The 16,363-nt window shown below is 25.7% G+C and overlaps 2 protein-coding genes across 4 annotated transcripts; one reads left to right on the forward strand and one right to left on the reverse strand.

The window, feature by feature from the left end:
• Positions 1-2,901: 2,901 nt before the first annotated feature.
• On the forward strand, positions 2,902-6,042 carry LOC113561338 (very-long-chain (3R)-3-hydroxyacyl-CoA dehydratase hpo-8-like). The gene is made up of 5 exons (XM_026967685.1): positions 2,902-3,260; positions 3,333-3,450; positions 4,669-4,895; positions 4,967-5,145; positions 5,532-6,042. The coding sequence occupies exons 1-5, from the start codon at positions 3,172-3,174 to the stop codon at positions 5,621-5,623; spliced, it is 705 nt and encodes a 234-aa protein (XP_026823486.1). The 5' UTR covers positions 2,902-3,171; the 3' UTR covers positions 5,624-6,042.
• A 1,167-nt stretch (positions 6,043-7,209) lies between these two features.
• Positions 7,210-12,391, reverse strand: LOC113547872 (myotubularin-related protein 9). Of its 3 annotated transcripts, XM_026948428.1 has the most exons (9): positions 12,210-12,391; positions 11,923-12,083; positions 11,492-11,639; positions 11,278-11,417; positions 10,127-10,252; positions 8,157-8,647; positions 7,990-8,083; positions 7,666-7,922; positions 7,347-7,489 (listed from the first exon to the last, which is right to left on the reverse strand). In XM_026948428.1, exons 2-8 carry the CDS (start codon positions 12,067-12,069, stop codon positions 7,695-7,697), a joined length of 1,374 nt encoding a protein of 457 aa, XP_026804229.1. In that variant the 5' UTR covers positions 12,070-12,083; positions 12,210-12,391; the 3' UTR covers positions 7,347-7,489; positions 7,666-7,694. The 3 variants fall into 3 exon arrangements, with proteins under 3 accessions (XP_026804227.1, XP_026804228.1, XP_026804229.1); XM_026948426.1 differs by having other exon boundaries at positions 7,210-7,489; positions 7,666-8,083; positions 12,210-12,389; XM_026948427.1 differs by lacking the exon at positions 12,210-12,391 and having other exon boundaries at positions 7,210-7,489; positions 7,666-8,083; positions 11,910-12,046.
• Positions 12,392-16,363: the final 3,972 nt, after the last annotated feature.

Genomic DNA, 16,363 nt, shown 5'->3' on the forward strand with positions numbered 1-16,363 from the left:
ACACTGTACAAATGTGCACAATGATTGTGTGCACAACTGCACTACTATAATAATACACGCCGATACCGTTCCGTCGCGGACAGCCATTTAGCAGTCGAAATAACCCAATCCAAATATTAAACATAAATACATAATATTATAATATTATTATTTTCATAATACTCTGAATTTATATTTTTATATTTTGAAAATAATTCTTATTACATTACAGGTACTTAGTTGTATTATTATGATTTGTTTTCAATTTTTCTTGAGTTTAGGTAGGTAGTGCACGTGCACTTGTGCACATACACACGAGCCGCCACTGGTTGTTAATTATTATAATAAACTCAATATTTAATTTCTAGATTACTAAATTTTAACCATAGATTTTTATCTATAAAATATATACGTATACAATTATTAAAAATAATATCTGTCGTTAGTTTGGAAAACTCAATTTCAAATTATTTCATATGAGTATATTATGCACTTAGTCTCAGGTATGTGCGTATTATGAACAAAATGTTAATCAACATTTTAATCATATTTTATAGGCGCATAACTACATGATTACATACATTTTTTGTTTGATTTTAATTTAAAATGTTGATAAAATGCATGAAAATCTCAAATTGTTTTTTTAAATTTTTCGTCATAATCGATTTTATTTTTTGGTGTATAACGAATAATTTTGGATAGATACTTGAAAATGTTACCAATATACTATAATTTGTTTTTTTATAAATGCCGAAAAAAATTTATCATTAGGTAAATATGCTTAAAAATGTTATACGAAATTCGTCACAAGTTGTTTATTTACTAACTAAAAAAAAAACGAAAATTTATAGTTACTATATATATATTTTTTATAAGGTTTAATTATAAGTTAGAATTTTGAACGAAATATTTTTTAGTGTGAAATTCATAAAGTTTTAGATTCTGAACGGAGTGATGAATGTACTGATTTTACAATTATGTGTTCTTATTTATTTTATTTTATGTCTGTCATCACGTTTTGGAGTAGAAATAATGCTTTGATTTTTGACTTCAGTCCTACTTTGAAAATGAAATTGAATCTAGTTGGTACTTTGGGGGGTCAAAAGTGAAAAATTTCCAATAGTTTTCAGATGCGTCAGGAAAACCCCTAAAAAAGTAACGGAAAAATGAGAATTATTTTTACGCATACTCTGGAGTTTTTGACAAAATCGATTTTTTTATTTCGCTGTAATTCAAAAACGAATCATTGTAAATACTTATTATTATTATTTACGATTAAATTTTCAAAATATTTTGAATTTCTTAAGCTATTTGCAGACAATGAAAATTTTCAATTTTTCTAAATTTTTTTCTTCAATTGCCGATAAAAAAAATTTGGCTTTTTAAAAAATTTTTAAAATTTAATACAAGATTTATTATAAGTTGTTCTTATTGTAGAAAAAAAAATAAAAAATCGTTAAGTCACAATTTTTGTTTATAAGCATTTAAAGTTCAAAATGTTTACAAAATATATCAAAATCACGAAAATTTACAAGGAATTTGAATTGGAAATTCGTAAATTTTTTGTGATTTATATCTTATAGTAATATTTACCTTGATTAAAAAAAAAAAGGAAGTGTAGTTTACTGCTCTGCAGCTGTACAGTAGGTATTCAGTAAATTATTCATTATTATAAAAACGATTCTGATTTCTGAAGGGAGATGATTTGTCAGTCTAGGATAATTAGTAGGATATATTATATTATTAATAAAAAAAATGTGATGACTAAAGATTTTTGATTTTTTTACTACGGTAAGTACAACTTATAATAAACCTTTTATAAAATTTTAAAGATTTTTTGGAAAGCCAAATTTTTTTTATCGCAATTTTTAAAATTTAATCGTAAATAGATAACGCAGTTATAAACATCTGGTGAAAATTTCAAATATTAAATACAAAATAAAAAAATCGATTTTGTCAAAAACTGCAGAGTATGCGTAAAAATTCCTGATTTTTCGTTACTTCTTTAGGGTTTTTCTTGACGCTTTTAAAAACTACGGGACATTTTTTATTTTTGATCCCCCAAAGTACCAACTAGATTCAATTATTCAATTTCCTTTTCAAAGAGGGGTGGAAGTCAAAAATCAAAGCACTATTACTAGGTACTCCAAAACGTAATGACACAAAAATAAAAAACACACATCATTGTAAAATCAATACATTCATCACTCTGTTCAGAATCTAAAATCGTAGGTAGCCACACATTTTGTTTTTGTAGCCCCCAAAAATGTTCGTAAGCCTAGGCACAGTGCCTACGCGCTAATACGGCCCTGGTAATTTTTAGATACTAATTATACAGTATACTTATTAAACTACTAAGTAATAATGCATAGATGGTTAATGTAGAAGTATAATGTAGATACCAATCCACTAGGTGTATTATTTCCACGATTGCGTGACGTCGCTCATCCGTTCGCGGACGTACCTTAAGTATTGCACCGCAATTTCACTATACTATAAAAAATAATAGTGAGTAATATTTTGGGTGGGAGGGAAATAGATAACACTCAAATTCATTTGCACGTAACAAATGCCACTCGACTCTTGGTTCTTGGATATTCGTAGTATAGAAACAAGTAGAATTTATATACAGAATATAATATTATACAGGTATCCTCTTTGGGTATGATATTATTTTGATTTTCTAGTTTTCCACTGCGATTTGCAATTCGATTATAGGAAAAATTATAGTATAACATTATATTAAGAATGTAATATGGTTTAAGAATCCGTTATCCGAAACTCTAAGATAGTAGCTGTTGCGAATTTGCGATACTGAACCAAAAAATACAATAGTAAGATTATTATTACTCTATGATACACTACAATATTTCATACCAACTACCAACCAAGGTGAATTGATAACCTATCAAACCAAACCACCTTGATACGAATGATAATCGTTTGATTCGCTTGAGTGTTTGACGTTTTCTGAAATTTGTACAGTTGTAACTTTTAACTCGCCAGTTGCTTGTTGTCGGTGACTCGGCGTATCGTGTACGTTGTATTAACACCAAAAACCCGACACTGTGTTGATCTCATTCGTAAGAAGATTGTGAAATTTACTTAGTTTTAAAATTAATTTTATTATTCTTGTTATTTTTTCGTTTTAATAATTTTTTATTTTCACTTAACATAATACTGTGTTGTATAATGGCGGTGACCAAGGGAAAAACGAACAAAAAAATTAATCCGGTGGTAAATACATATTTGTTTGCATACAATTTCATCCAAGTCTTGGGGTAATCTACAGTCATTTAAATACATTTCATACACGAGCTACAGAATGCTCTAGTTTGTTGTTTTTTTTCTAGATGGAGTTATTTGTTATTTCAAATTGTTAATTTCTATATGAACCCACCCAAATCTCAATCATTGTGGGACGTCGTAAAGTATACGGTTGGAATTTTCCAAAATGCAGCGTTCATTGAGGTATATACATTTTTAATTGAAATATAATGTAAATTTTAATTTTTAGTTAGCTAAGAAAAATAAGAATAATTTTTATTGGATATTCTTTTTGTTTTAACGTTAACTATTATAGCAAATTGTATTACGTTGAATTTAATATTTTCTTATGTGTAAGTTTGATAAAAATAACATTAATCCTATATTAATAATTAATAAGGAATTATCTATTACATTTTAAATGATAAAATACAAGCATGTCAGGAAATTTAAGTTGTTAAATAATATATATTTTTCTGATGAATAACAAATATAGTATTAAGTTTAAAATAATTTAGTATTATATGAATGTCATTGAATATGTAAGTTATTATTCATAATATTCACTATTTTAGGTCAAATGCAAGGTCAACAGTTCCTTGTTGGTCTATAACAAGTTTTAATTCATATAATGTACCTACAGGCTACCCTGTTGATATTGTGTGTAACAACTATTTAACAACAGGTTTATGTAGTTTAGCATGTCATACCTATTCAAATCTAATATTATTTTCAAAAAATATATAATAATATCTTATATTAATCATAAATCATTAGTATAATTGAAGATAAAAATACTCTCACTAGCATAAGCAGTGCCAAATTTCTGTTTAAGGCCCTTACACTTCCCAGGCCTGAGTACCAAAAAAATTTCACAAAATGATTCAACCTGGATAAATGTATAGAATATTATTATTTTTTTTTTTTATATAGCTGGATAGAAATAGGTTTATAAGAATAGCATTTTTTTCATTTTTAAAAGACCTTAAGTAATTGTCATGGGATCCTGAGACCCTTAAATTCAGCACTAAACATAAGTATAATATCATAATTCACATCCATATTAATTTCATATAAACATTTTTCCAAAATATACACCTACTTAATTAATCAAATATTTTTAGTCAACAATATTATGGTTCTATAGTTTCTTAAATACTAATAAAAATGTATTAATTGATTTGCCATTTGAGTAAGTAGTAACTAACAATATTGTATATTTTGATCTTGACATGTATACTGACAAATAACACTTTTATTCTTTATTAATTACTTAGCTGGTATTTGTTATTATTTATAATTAAAAACTGTAGCATGCAAATTAAAAGATAAAACTGTTTATAGGTATTCTTAAAGTAGTTAAAGTTTTGTTTATTTAATTGTATTCATACTAATTTTTTATTATTATTATCATTAATATAGATTTTCAATGTAGCTTCTGGTTTGGTGAAATCAAATTTGGCAGTTACTACTCAACAAGTTCTGTCTCGTGTAGCCATTGTTGCTGCTATAGCATTTATACCAGAGACATCGGGCTCACCGGGTTTACCACTAGCCTTAACTGCTTGGTGCTTTGCAGAAATTACCAGATACTCATACTATGGTTTCAATATTATTGGTTATATCCCTTATCTAATTACTTGGGCAAGGTAGTATTTATTATATTAATCTTATTGTTGGGTTTACTATTCAGTTATATGTTGGTAATGTAATTTTTTAGGTATACATTCTTTTATGTTTTATACCCAGTTGGAGTTAGTGGTGAATTATTAGTATACTGGACATCATTAGGATATGTAGGAAGAACCAAAATGTGGAGTATTGAAATGCCTAATAAATTAAATATTGCATTTAGTTTATGGACTGCAATTGCCATAGTTATGCTGGTTTATATACCACGTAAGTATATTAATCTATGAATAAAAAATATGAAAGTATGAAAACTTTATAAAAAATGTTTAATAAAATTATATTTCTTAAAAATATACAAAGTACAAATTGTCAAGGACAGCCTGGTAAAAAAATTTGAGGTTAATTTTTATCCCTAATATCTTCAAATTACCATTTATGATATTTTGAAAAGAAAAAGTGACTATGCCAATAAATTAAGCTATCATAAATAATCTGGTATTCTGGTGGGCGTCTATGCATATTCTATCCATATGAAAAGAATAATACTTAATAAAGATTTACATTATAATTACTTATTTGAAACTATTTAAAAAATAAACTTAGATTAAGCTAATATATCAGTCATTTATGATGTAATATGATTTTTTTTTTAGTATTCCCTCAAATGTTTATGCATATGGTATACCAAAGGAAGAAAACACTCGGAAGCCCAGAAACCAAAAAAGTACAAAAAAAAGTTCAATGATTAATTTATTTGTATATTATACAACTGGGTCTAGGGTCTTGTTATTTTTTGTAAATTTTTGCCGTGTCTTTGCCAATTTTTTTATAGACTGTTTTATATAAAAAATATCAATTAATTATTATAAATAATAAAGCATTATTTATTGTTTAAGTGAAATAACTCGTTTATTATTTTTTTTTTATGTGTTTCTTTAATATTTTTCATTTTCTGGTGTATATTAAAGATAAAATACAAATTATAACTTGTTATTTAATATACATGAACAATCTTTAATTCTATTACTTTCTTGAATATAACTGTAATGTACCTATTTCTATAAATTAAATATGTTTTATTTTATAATTTATTATCAAAGAATGTTGGCTGCTGATGTTAAAAAACACAAAACAATGTTTTGTTAAAATAAATTGAAGATTTTATAAATTTTATCTTATTTGTTTTTTAAAACTGAAATTTTACGAGTACTAGAGTACTATTATCAAGGATTTAAAAATGTTATATTCTGATAGTCAAAAAGCATATTTTTGAAAAAATGTTATGGTTTGATAACAATTTAAAATTACAAATGATACTAATATGGCATTTTTTTAATAATTTAAGTTTAACTTATAACTTTAAATTTCTTATATAGCATATGCCTCTTTGAAATAGCTTATGATTAAAGTTTATATACTTAAGTATTAAATTCAATATAATATTCATAATATTATGTCAAGTATCACTTTCTGTTAGTGACTTATGAATGAACAGATAAATGTCATATGATAGGAATGCTTTTTTATGGGTTATATTTTCAATTTCAATTGTGAACAAAAAGAATAAAAGAATACACAAATGTAAGAAATTAAATCTATACAACTTTTATTTTAATCATTCTATACAAAAAAAATATGTATAATAATTGATATCAATTATTTTTTAAATATTGATTAAAATAAAAGTTATTACTTAGTTAAATTAGTTAATCATTTTTCAGTTCTTTCTTTTTTTATTCTGTAAACCACCAGTTTCTAAACTTAACACACCAATACCTAAGGAACTATTGGAGGTGTAATTACTTTATAAACGAGGTGTACTGCAAGTTAATAAAATATCATTGCTTTTAAATATTTATAATTAATGATAGAACCTAATTGTTAAATATTATTAGTAATAATTTTTGATTGATAAAGGCATAGATTTTTTTTTATAATTAGGTATTTGTATTACACAATATGCACCTGTATTAAATATATAACAATTATTTTTAATTAGTCATCTAGCTTTATTGCTTTATGTAATTTATGTAAAAAAAATCTTAAAAACAGTTATAACCAAACTGAAGGAAAATTTATAATTTGAAAAATAAAAATAAATTTGATGATTTTTTTTTATAAAACTAGTTTAAAGCAATTCATGCTGTATGCATAAAAAACAATTATTATTTTATTTTTATATAGAAATTAAAGTATTAAACAAATATTACTGATCTATTTGATAGGTAAACATAAAAAAACATTTGTTCTTTAAGTTATCAAGTTGTTTATTTTCAGGTAAATTAGTACATTATTTCATTGGAAATAAATAATAATGTACATATTAATAAATATATTATATAATTTCTACAGTTGATTTACAAATAAAATGGCATAAAGATAGAATAACATATCATTAAATAATTGTTTGGTACCTGTATTGAATAATATAGAAAATATAATTAATTAGCTATGTAGATTTGTTACCAGACTCTTGAGCCTCGTTGCGTAGTTTTGTAGCTAAGACTTTTAATTCCTTATTCCGTTTTATTAAGTCATCAATTGATTTTTTATACTTTTTTTGGTGTGTTTGATCAATAGACCATCTTAAGTACAAATCTCGCCATAATTCCTAAAAATTTAGTTTGATTGCAAAATTACACTACAATTTCAACATACTCAACACTCAAACTAATATACTTATTGTAATAAAAGTAAGATTAAAATTAAAAGAAGTAATTTATCAAAAGTTATATCTTAAATAATAGTTAATAATAACAACATGGTATTAAATGATGATATACTTACTATACTAAATGGAGCAACAGAAGGCCAAATTACATTATTTGTATGTAAATATAGAGGATTAATAATTTCATCGATTTTTTGATCAAAGTGTGACCATAGATTTGGTTTTCCACATGGATTATTTTTCCGATCAGACTCACAATTACCATAAAATGTACTAAAATCTGAACAATATGAATGATCAACAAGTGATGATAAAAAATTTGTTGAAAACTGAAAACAGCATGGAAATTGATTGTGTATTTGCCAAGTACAATCTAAAAATAATAAAAAAGTGGCTCCTGATCCATGATGAAAAATTTTTGATGAAGATGATGAAGATACTTTTGAACGAGCTGCGTTATAACAACCACTTTTATGGCGAGTTTCAAATGGATGTCCTGCTTGAAGCCATTCTCTCTCAATTAGTGATTCAAATCTATAAATATTTATATATAAACATATTATTCAATAGACATAAGTAATACTAAAATAATATTACAAATTCTTACCCTACAATTGTTCGACATTCTGGATTTAATATCAATTGAGTTAATGATATTAATACCAATGTTGCATCTGTGCTCTCTGATCCATGTACCAAAACTGAAGCTCGCTCTTTATTTAAACATTGAGCTACTAAACAAGCTGCATTTAATGTATCTTTAACATGGGACAACCATTCACTCCCATTTAATTTGTTAAGCCATCGTTCTATAGTACATGTTGTATCATTACAAGCTTCAACTATTTTTGACAAGCTGTCCAATAAAACATTATGGCGTTCAAGAGCTGAATTTACTCGTCTCCACTGAGGATAGTGAGCTTCCATCTCAAATCCACCTCCACGAGCTTTGGCATTAGTAGCATTTGCAACACTACGGGTATCAATTATATACCCTCTTTTTCCAGGACCAAGTACAGAGTTTATAACACGTTCATCTTGTTTACAACGTTTAGAACTTGAACCAACTAAAGGCTGACTGCTTCTCATTAGCACACTCTACACATAATACATTTGTTTTTATTAATTTTTTTTTTAACAGATAATATTAACATTATTTAATACATTTTAGATTCTGAGCATAGTGATGAATACATTGATTTTACAATGTGTGCTTATTTTTATTTTAGTCGTAAACTTATTTTTAGGACTGAAAAAATAGAAAATTGGATGTAATACTTTAGAAGGTAAAAAGTAAATTCCTAAGAGTACATTTTCTAATAGGGAAAAAAAAAATTTATTTTTAAGAACAGATTTTTACGTGTAAATTCAATTTTTGACGATATCAATATATTTTTTTTTTTATAGTGTAACTAAAAAATGAATACTTGAAATTTTAACCATATGTTTATATTATTGTATTTTTTTATGACAACTTTTTTAAAATATTTCAACAATTTTTTAAACTATTTATAGACTGGGAAATTTAAAAAAAAAAATTAGTTGTTAATTAGCTAGGTAGAATTTCTTGAAAATTTAATATAAAGCTCCTCATAAGTTGTTATTTTCTTAATCAAAACATTTTGAAAATGGCGGAAAATCTAGTCAAAAGATTTTTTATAAGTGTTGAAAGTTAAAATTTTGTCAAAATACATAAAAATTGAGAAAATAAACAAATTATTTTTTAGTTAGAAATTCTTAAAAATATATATACCTTAGATTTGAAAGTTTAATATGAGGTTTTTTGTAAGGTCTTTAACCTCTTACAAAAAAAAAATTCTATTAGAATGCTAAATAAATCTTTAATGAGAAATTAAAATTTAAATATTCACTCGTAATTCTTCTTGAATCATTTTTGATAATTAGTTGTATTTCAAAATATTAAATTAAAAGTAGATACTTATTTTCACAAAATGTTTATATCATCATTTTCATTATATGATAACATTTTAAAAATATTTAAATTTTTTTGAGTTATTTATAGGCATAACTGGTTAAATAATTTTCAGAATTAAGCTATTTCTATTTTGTCTACTGTACATGGGCCATCTAGATCTGGTACTTTAAAGGGGAGAAACAAAGGTGTGTCTTTGAGCACTATTTGTGTTGCTTTCCAATCTGAATGTAATTTATTCAGAGTACGATTCACATTTAAATTATGTAAGTATTTGTTTTAGTGAGTCTATAGTGATCTAGTTTAACATTTTTCATTTTTTAAACTACATATGGAGGAACATTTATAAAAAACATAGTTAATGATTAACTGAATAAGAAGAATTTAATGCAATAGTTGGTAATATTTGAATGAATATTTTTTAGGTAATTATGACATCTCACATATTTTCAGGCAATTTAAATTTTATGTTAAGCATTATTACTTATTAATGTCTTTTAAGAACAGTTAACATCATTTTATCTGGTTAGTGGATTTTTTTAATAGTCAAATTGACAGTGAAGAATTAAGAGTAAGGAAAATAGTGTAGCAGACAAAAGATGAAGTTTTAATTGTAACAAAAAAATATAGTTCTAAAAACTTACGCCTTTTTCATGACGATAGCTCAAAACTGGGAATCGACCATTTTGTCGAAACTTAGCAGAAGCAATCAACATGGTATCATCAACATTGGATGGAACAACAGTTAATTCTGGGTAAGTACTACAAACCTAAAAAATTATTAATTTGTTTAAAATTTGATTTCATATGAGTAGGGTTAGGATTTATATGAAAAAAAAAATAGTAACTGTATAAAAATTGATCATAAATAATTTAATAATTTATATTACTACCAGTTTTGAAAACTGCAAGAAAATATTTTAAGAATTTTCTTAGCAACTTCAATTTGATAATTGTTTAATTGAACATTATTTGAAATTGTTTATATAAAATATAAATTGTACATAAATTGTCACAAAATATAAAATATAATATCTAAATGGCAAACATTTGTCAATTGTCATACTAATGATTAGTAAATAAATCGATAAACAACCATAGTCCACATTTCTACAAACTTATCTTTTACTTGATAACCGTGTAAATTTATGAATAAACAATATTTATAAATAGAAAACAAATAAAACAATAATTGTTGATCTACATTATAAACATACAAATTTACATTAGATTTTTAAAATAAATATTCAAAAACTCTAAATATATACAATAATATGAATTTTAATTAAAATATGTAAATAATAAGTTTTATAAAATTTAGTGTGAGCTGAATTGTAGACATAACTGATAATTAATGTATAAAATCATGAATATACCAATGGTTCTCAACCTTTTTGGATTTATGTCACATTAAGCTACTCAAATTAAACAGTGCATTACCCTAACATTAAAATAATAAACAATCTTAAACATATATTTTAGAATTATTATTTTATATATAAAAAAAAAATACAATAAAAAATAACAAGTATATATTTTATATGAGTTACTGGGTTCAATAAATGTTGACACTTTAAACCTTAAATTGGAAAATAAAAAAATAATAATGATTTATATACATGTAATGAGAAATTTGGCCCAGGTGGAGATTTTGTGTCATCCCTAAGCTGGGCCCATGTCACCCTGGTTGAGAACCACTGTGTTAGACTAAAGACAACTGGAAAGAATGTGCTAATGCATAGAAATCCTAGCTCTACTTATGAGTTACAATATAAAGATAAATTTAAAAACATACCCTATAAGATTTATTGACCTGAGATATTCTCCACATAGTATCACCAGCAACTAATTGTTCACATTGGGATTGTACATCAAATGGTGAACGATATTCATTGCTTTTATTTGAAAACATATGGTGTAGATAATCTGCTTCATCTAAAAATTACACAAAAAAATTAAAAACATACATTTTATTCTTTTGTATTATCATATTTTGATATTTTATTAACCTGTCATTATGAGTGATTCAATAGAAGCAGCAACAGAGGTAGCTTGTTCAATATATGGCATATCAAAAACAATAATTCTAAAGTCCTTACACTTTAAAGTAATGGTATTTAGTTTTCTCTCTACAATGTCAATGTTACGATTTAAAATCTAAAAATATTAAAATAAATAATGTAATTTTTTAACTATGACACTAGTTATCATTAAATTAAAAATATTATTTATTCATTATAATATTATGTAATAAATTTTCTTTATAGCTTATTACTATGTTCTAAGTGTTCTCTCAGTGTTAACTTAAAAACTATATTTATAAAAACTGAAAATATAAAATGAGGAAATATTGGAAAAAATATATTTTCTAACATAGGTACCTACCTATTTTTACTTTATAAAAAAAAATATATGAATTAAACCAACTTTGACTATTTACCCATAGTTCAACATCCTCAGATCTTGATGAAAATATTAAATGATGACCAGTAATGACTAGTGTCCCAGTACTAGTGTTGGATATGTGCGGACCTCTCATGGTCACACCATTTAACTTTGGAATTCTAATTTTATCAGCAAACTCCATTTTAAGATCATTTCCTGATGATCAAATACAAATTTCAAATAACCGTGTGCATTACACATAACTAATGTCAAATCAATTGTTGAATGATTTCTTTTTATTTTGGTTTATTAATAGTATTATAATATAATTGTTGTTATTACCTTCTAGATTTCCATTGTAAATTATCACATGAAAACCATTAAACTATTGGTGTAAATCGGTAACGTTTATATGTTTTGTTCTATGGCATATTGTTCAAAATTTTACAAACTCTACAAGTGTTTTTAATAATTTGATTTCGCCCTTTTTTCCACTGGCACAAACATAACTGTTATCGTCGATATCGAACACCAAATTCATTTTATCACTATACATTAGTGATATCAGCCATAGATAAGAAAAAATATTATAAAGAAATTAATTATACTAATCATAGATTAGTATGGGCAATATAGCCTTTTTACGGGTGTTGTATAATTTGTTATTTTTAAAGGCTAATAAAATAAAAAAGTAAAAGAAAAATTGTGTTAATTTTGATTTTTTTCTTTTAGGACAGAGGACTACATCAAATTGCGATTTATACTATTTTTTTCGAATTGAATGACAAATTTTAACACAGATTTGTATTATTTGTGATTTTTAACTTATACGGTGAAAAGTAATTAACAAACAAATAATATATGTACGCAATTGTTATTTTTGATTTTAATAAACAACTAGGTATTTTATCTATCTTATTTTGATCAGATTTATCTTATTTTTTGTTACTTGCTTTTTATACATGACACTTCAGTTCCGCGTATTAATATATTTAAGTGGGATCAATTGATCAATAATAAAATAAGTATTCTAAGATTCCAATTATAATACTATAATCAACTATTAAATAATATATTAAAAAATGTTTATTGAATTATATCTATGACTGTTCTAGGGTTATTTTTATTATAAATATTTTATATTGTTTTAAAACAAATACAATAAATTTAAATAATATATTTTAATCATCTATACGACTACACTGCTGGTTTCAACTTGGAATCTGAATGCACAGAATTTCTTTACCGTACCTACATAATACATAGTATATAGGAGCCTGTATCTGAATTATACTAATTAAATACATCTTTAATCATTATCCGAATCAAATATCATATTATACTTCAGACTATTGGTCTGAAATATGAATAGCCGCCTTTATCTTACTATTTGTAGAAAAATTATATTTTTCATAGAATAGATAAATAATATATTATTAATGTATACTCTTATTATAGTAGGTAAGTTATTATAAACTGCTTTTTTAATTGGGTCAATTGCCGACGTAAGGTGGTTTAATCGATCGACTCTAAACCGTCGGTTAAGCTTCAAATAAATAAATTTCAAGATATACAACGGCGTCTCTATAGTCTATACTACTCTGTGCTTGGACTATAATAATATAATGTCTATAAAATATGAATCCAGGCGCGACCTTTGGGGGTGCCATACGGGCCAGGGCCCTCTAGAGACTCTAGTCTACATCATCATAAGCTACCTATAAATAATAATTTCTTTCATAAATCTGCATAGAAGTTCAGATTTCAGAGTGAATTTTTGGACAAAAGGACATTGTCCGCTCTCCCCTTAAAAGATAAATCAAATCCGCTATTGTTATAATCTATACCATTGATTATACAAAAAAATATAATAGTCTTTAGCAGGTACGTATACAGGGGGGGTTGGACCCCCCCACGAAATATTTTTGATTAACGAGGAAAAAATTGTTTTATTATGGTGCGGTACAATTTGTATTGCTAAATTTTGTAAACCCCCTCCGAAATTTTTTTTGTGTACTTGCCTGGTCTATAGTCTATTCTATAATCAATGTTTATACTTATTGTTTATTAGTGATGTACTATTATAAACTGTTTTTTTCACTGTCTGGTATTTTGTTTACTGTTTAGCATTGATGTAGTGGCCAGTAGGGTATTTGTTACTAAAGTTAAGCTGGTTACTACACACTACGCGTTTTAGACGCTAACGTATGCGTTTAAAAAACGCAGCGTTTTACCGCCTAAAATTAAACACCTGCGTTTGAAGCGCCGACCGCTGCCGAACGCTCGAACGCGCACGGTTCCGCAATAGTGTGAACGTCTGTATGCAAACCGTACAGTTTTACAATTGATTATAAATAATCAATGGTTTTTTTTTCGGCGTTTAAACGCTGCGTTTTTAAAACGCGTAGTGTGTAACCAGTTTAAAATATGTATCTATCAAAGTTTGTTTACTAGATGTCGTACAACATTTTCCGTACCACGATATAGATAAGAATACTAAATACGTAACAATAATACTAAATATTCTTTTTTTACCAGCCTTTACGTAGCTTACGCAATTATGGCCAACTGATTTGGCATCATTGATTAGTGATTACTGATGACATTCGTAGTAATTTACATAGTTAAATATAGACGATAATGATAATTATTTTATTAAATAAAATAAATAAATTAAATAGAATATTATTTCCCATAAATTGGTCGAGGTTTTTGAAAAAAAAACATAATATATTGTAAATTTTCAAGCGAAATAAGATGAAAAGTCAAAAGGGTAAAGTTTGTGAGAAAATAAAGGTTAAGTATGAAATTTGAACAAGCAAGAGAAAACTAAAAATACATTCATCACTCCATTCAAAATCTAAAATATTAAAAATAATTTATTTTGTTAGTAATTACATAGATTATTTTATTACCAAACTCTGCGTTCTACATTCTTAAGTCAAAGATATACAATTTAAACTAATTTTCCTATAGCTTATACGTCATATTCGCATGTGTTGTATTCGTCTTACTAACGTAAGTACATCATAGCAAAGTTGCGTTCAGCACTTCAGCAGAATCCATTTTATGCTAGCTGTTGTCTGTTAATAAACAATTTACCTATTTATCAAACTTAAAGCCTAAAGGGAATAATCTTATCTAGGGCATCTCATAAGATTTTATATTGATATTTTAATTTTTAAGTGAGTTACGAGAATTTTAAAATTGTAATACTTTATATAATTATAACTTACTTACAAATTAAACTATCAATAAAAGCCTTTGGAATGACCTAGATAATATTATTACCTTTAAGTTTGATAATAGGTAAATTTACTCTAATATTAAAGCTAACATCATAAAATGTATTCTGTTGAACGCAAATTTGCTATGATGTACGTTTGTAAGACAGAGACAACATATGCGAGTATAACGTCATCTAAAATGTGAAATTTATCGTTAAACGATAAATCATGCGTTTAAAAAATACTGAAAACAATCAATCCTCTCTGAGAGAACGAGATTAAATAAAATTTATTGTAAAATCAATAAAATTACCTAAACTAACTTATAGTCTGTTTGCGAAGAATCGAACATTCGAAAATGTATCAAAAATCGTATTCATTTCGCAGCGTCGCAGTCTATGTTTCTTATTATTAAGTCAAAACATGGCAGTAAAATGTAGATGGCGCGGCTGTTATCGTTTAAACGCGTTGTTATGAATACAATAAAATATAACCCTTAACCACCGTCATTGTAGTGGCATTTGAGCGGGGTATACTTGGTATAGGCACAAATTGTATGGGTTCAAACTACTATAAGACCTAAATTACTATTATTTCGGTAAAACTAATTTTTCGAGGCGAGGAAAATCTTACCTAAGTAAAATTATGAATAATAATATATCTAGAAACATTATTGCATTACTATTAGACATTATTAAGTTCAAATTTTTTTTGATTCAGCATGTGTTTATTTATTTCAAGTAATATTTAAAACTAAAAAGCTATGTTTTGTATTTAACTAACAAATATTTTATATTTAAAAATTAACTTATGATAAAATAAAAATAAAATATATAAGTTCATATTAATAACAACTTACCTACTATTTTTTACTTAATTTTACTTAATTAAAATTAAGATAGAAAATAGGTAATGAAAGATTAGAATTTTAAACTTATTATTCATATTTTTCTTAAAGTGCCCATTGAATATAATTCTACAAATATATTCGAATGTTTTTAACTAATTTTCAGAGCCTCTTAGTTTAGAAATTACCCGAGGCCACACAAATTGTAACGGTGATTCTATATACATTGTATATACGCTACTATATAATCATATACGAGTAGTTAAAAAATATCGATTAGGAAAATTGCAAGAGTTATCGACGGGACGAAGATATTGCAAACGTCATGATTAGTTGATGATAAATCCTGTGTACATTAAACACGATTCCAATTTCCAGCTGTGGCAAAGTTTCACTCAAGTATATTTATATATAAGTTTAAG

Source organism: Rhopalosiphum maidis, chromosome 4, assembly GCF_003676215.2.
Source record: "Rhopalosiphum maidis isolate BTI-1 chromosome 4, ASM367621v3, whole genome shotgun sequence".
NCBI classification, from domain to species: Eukaryota; Metazoa; Arthropoda; class Insecta; order Hemiptera; family Aphididae; genus Rhopalosiphum; species Rhopalosiphum maidis.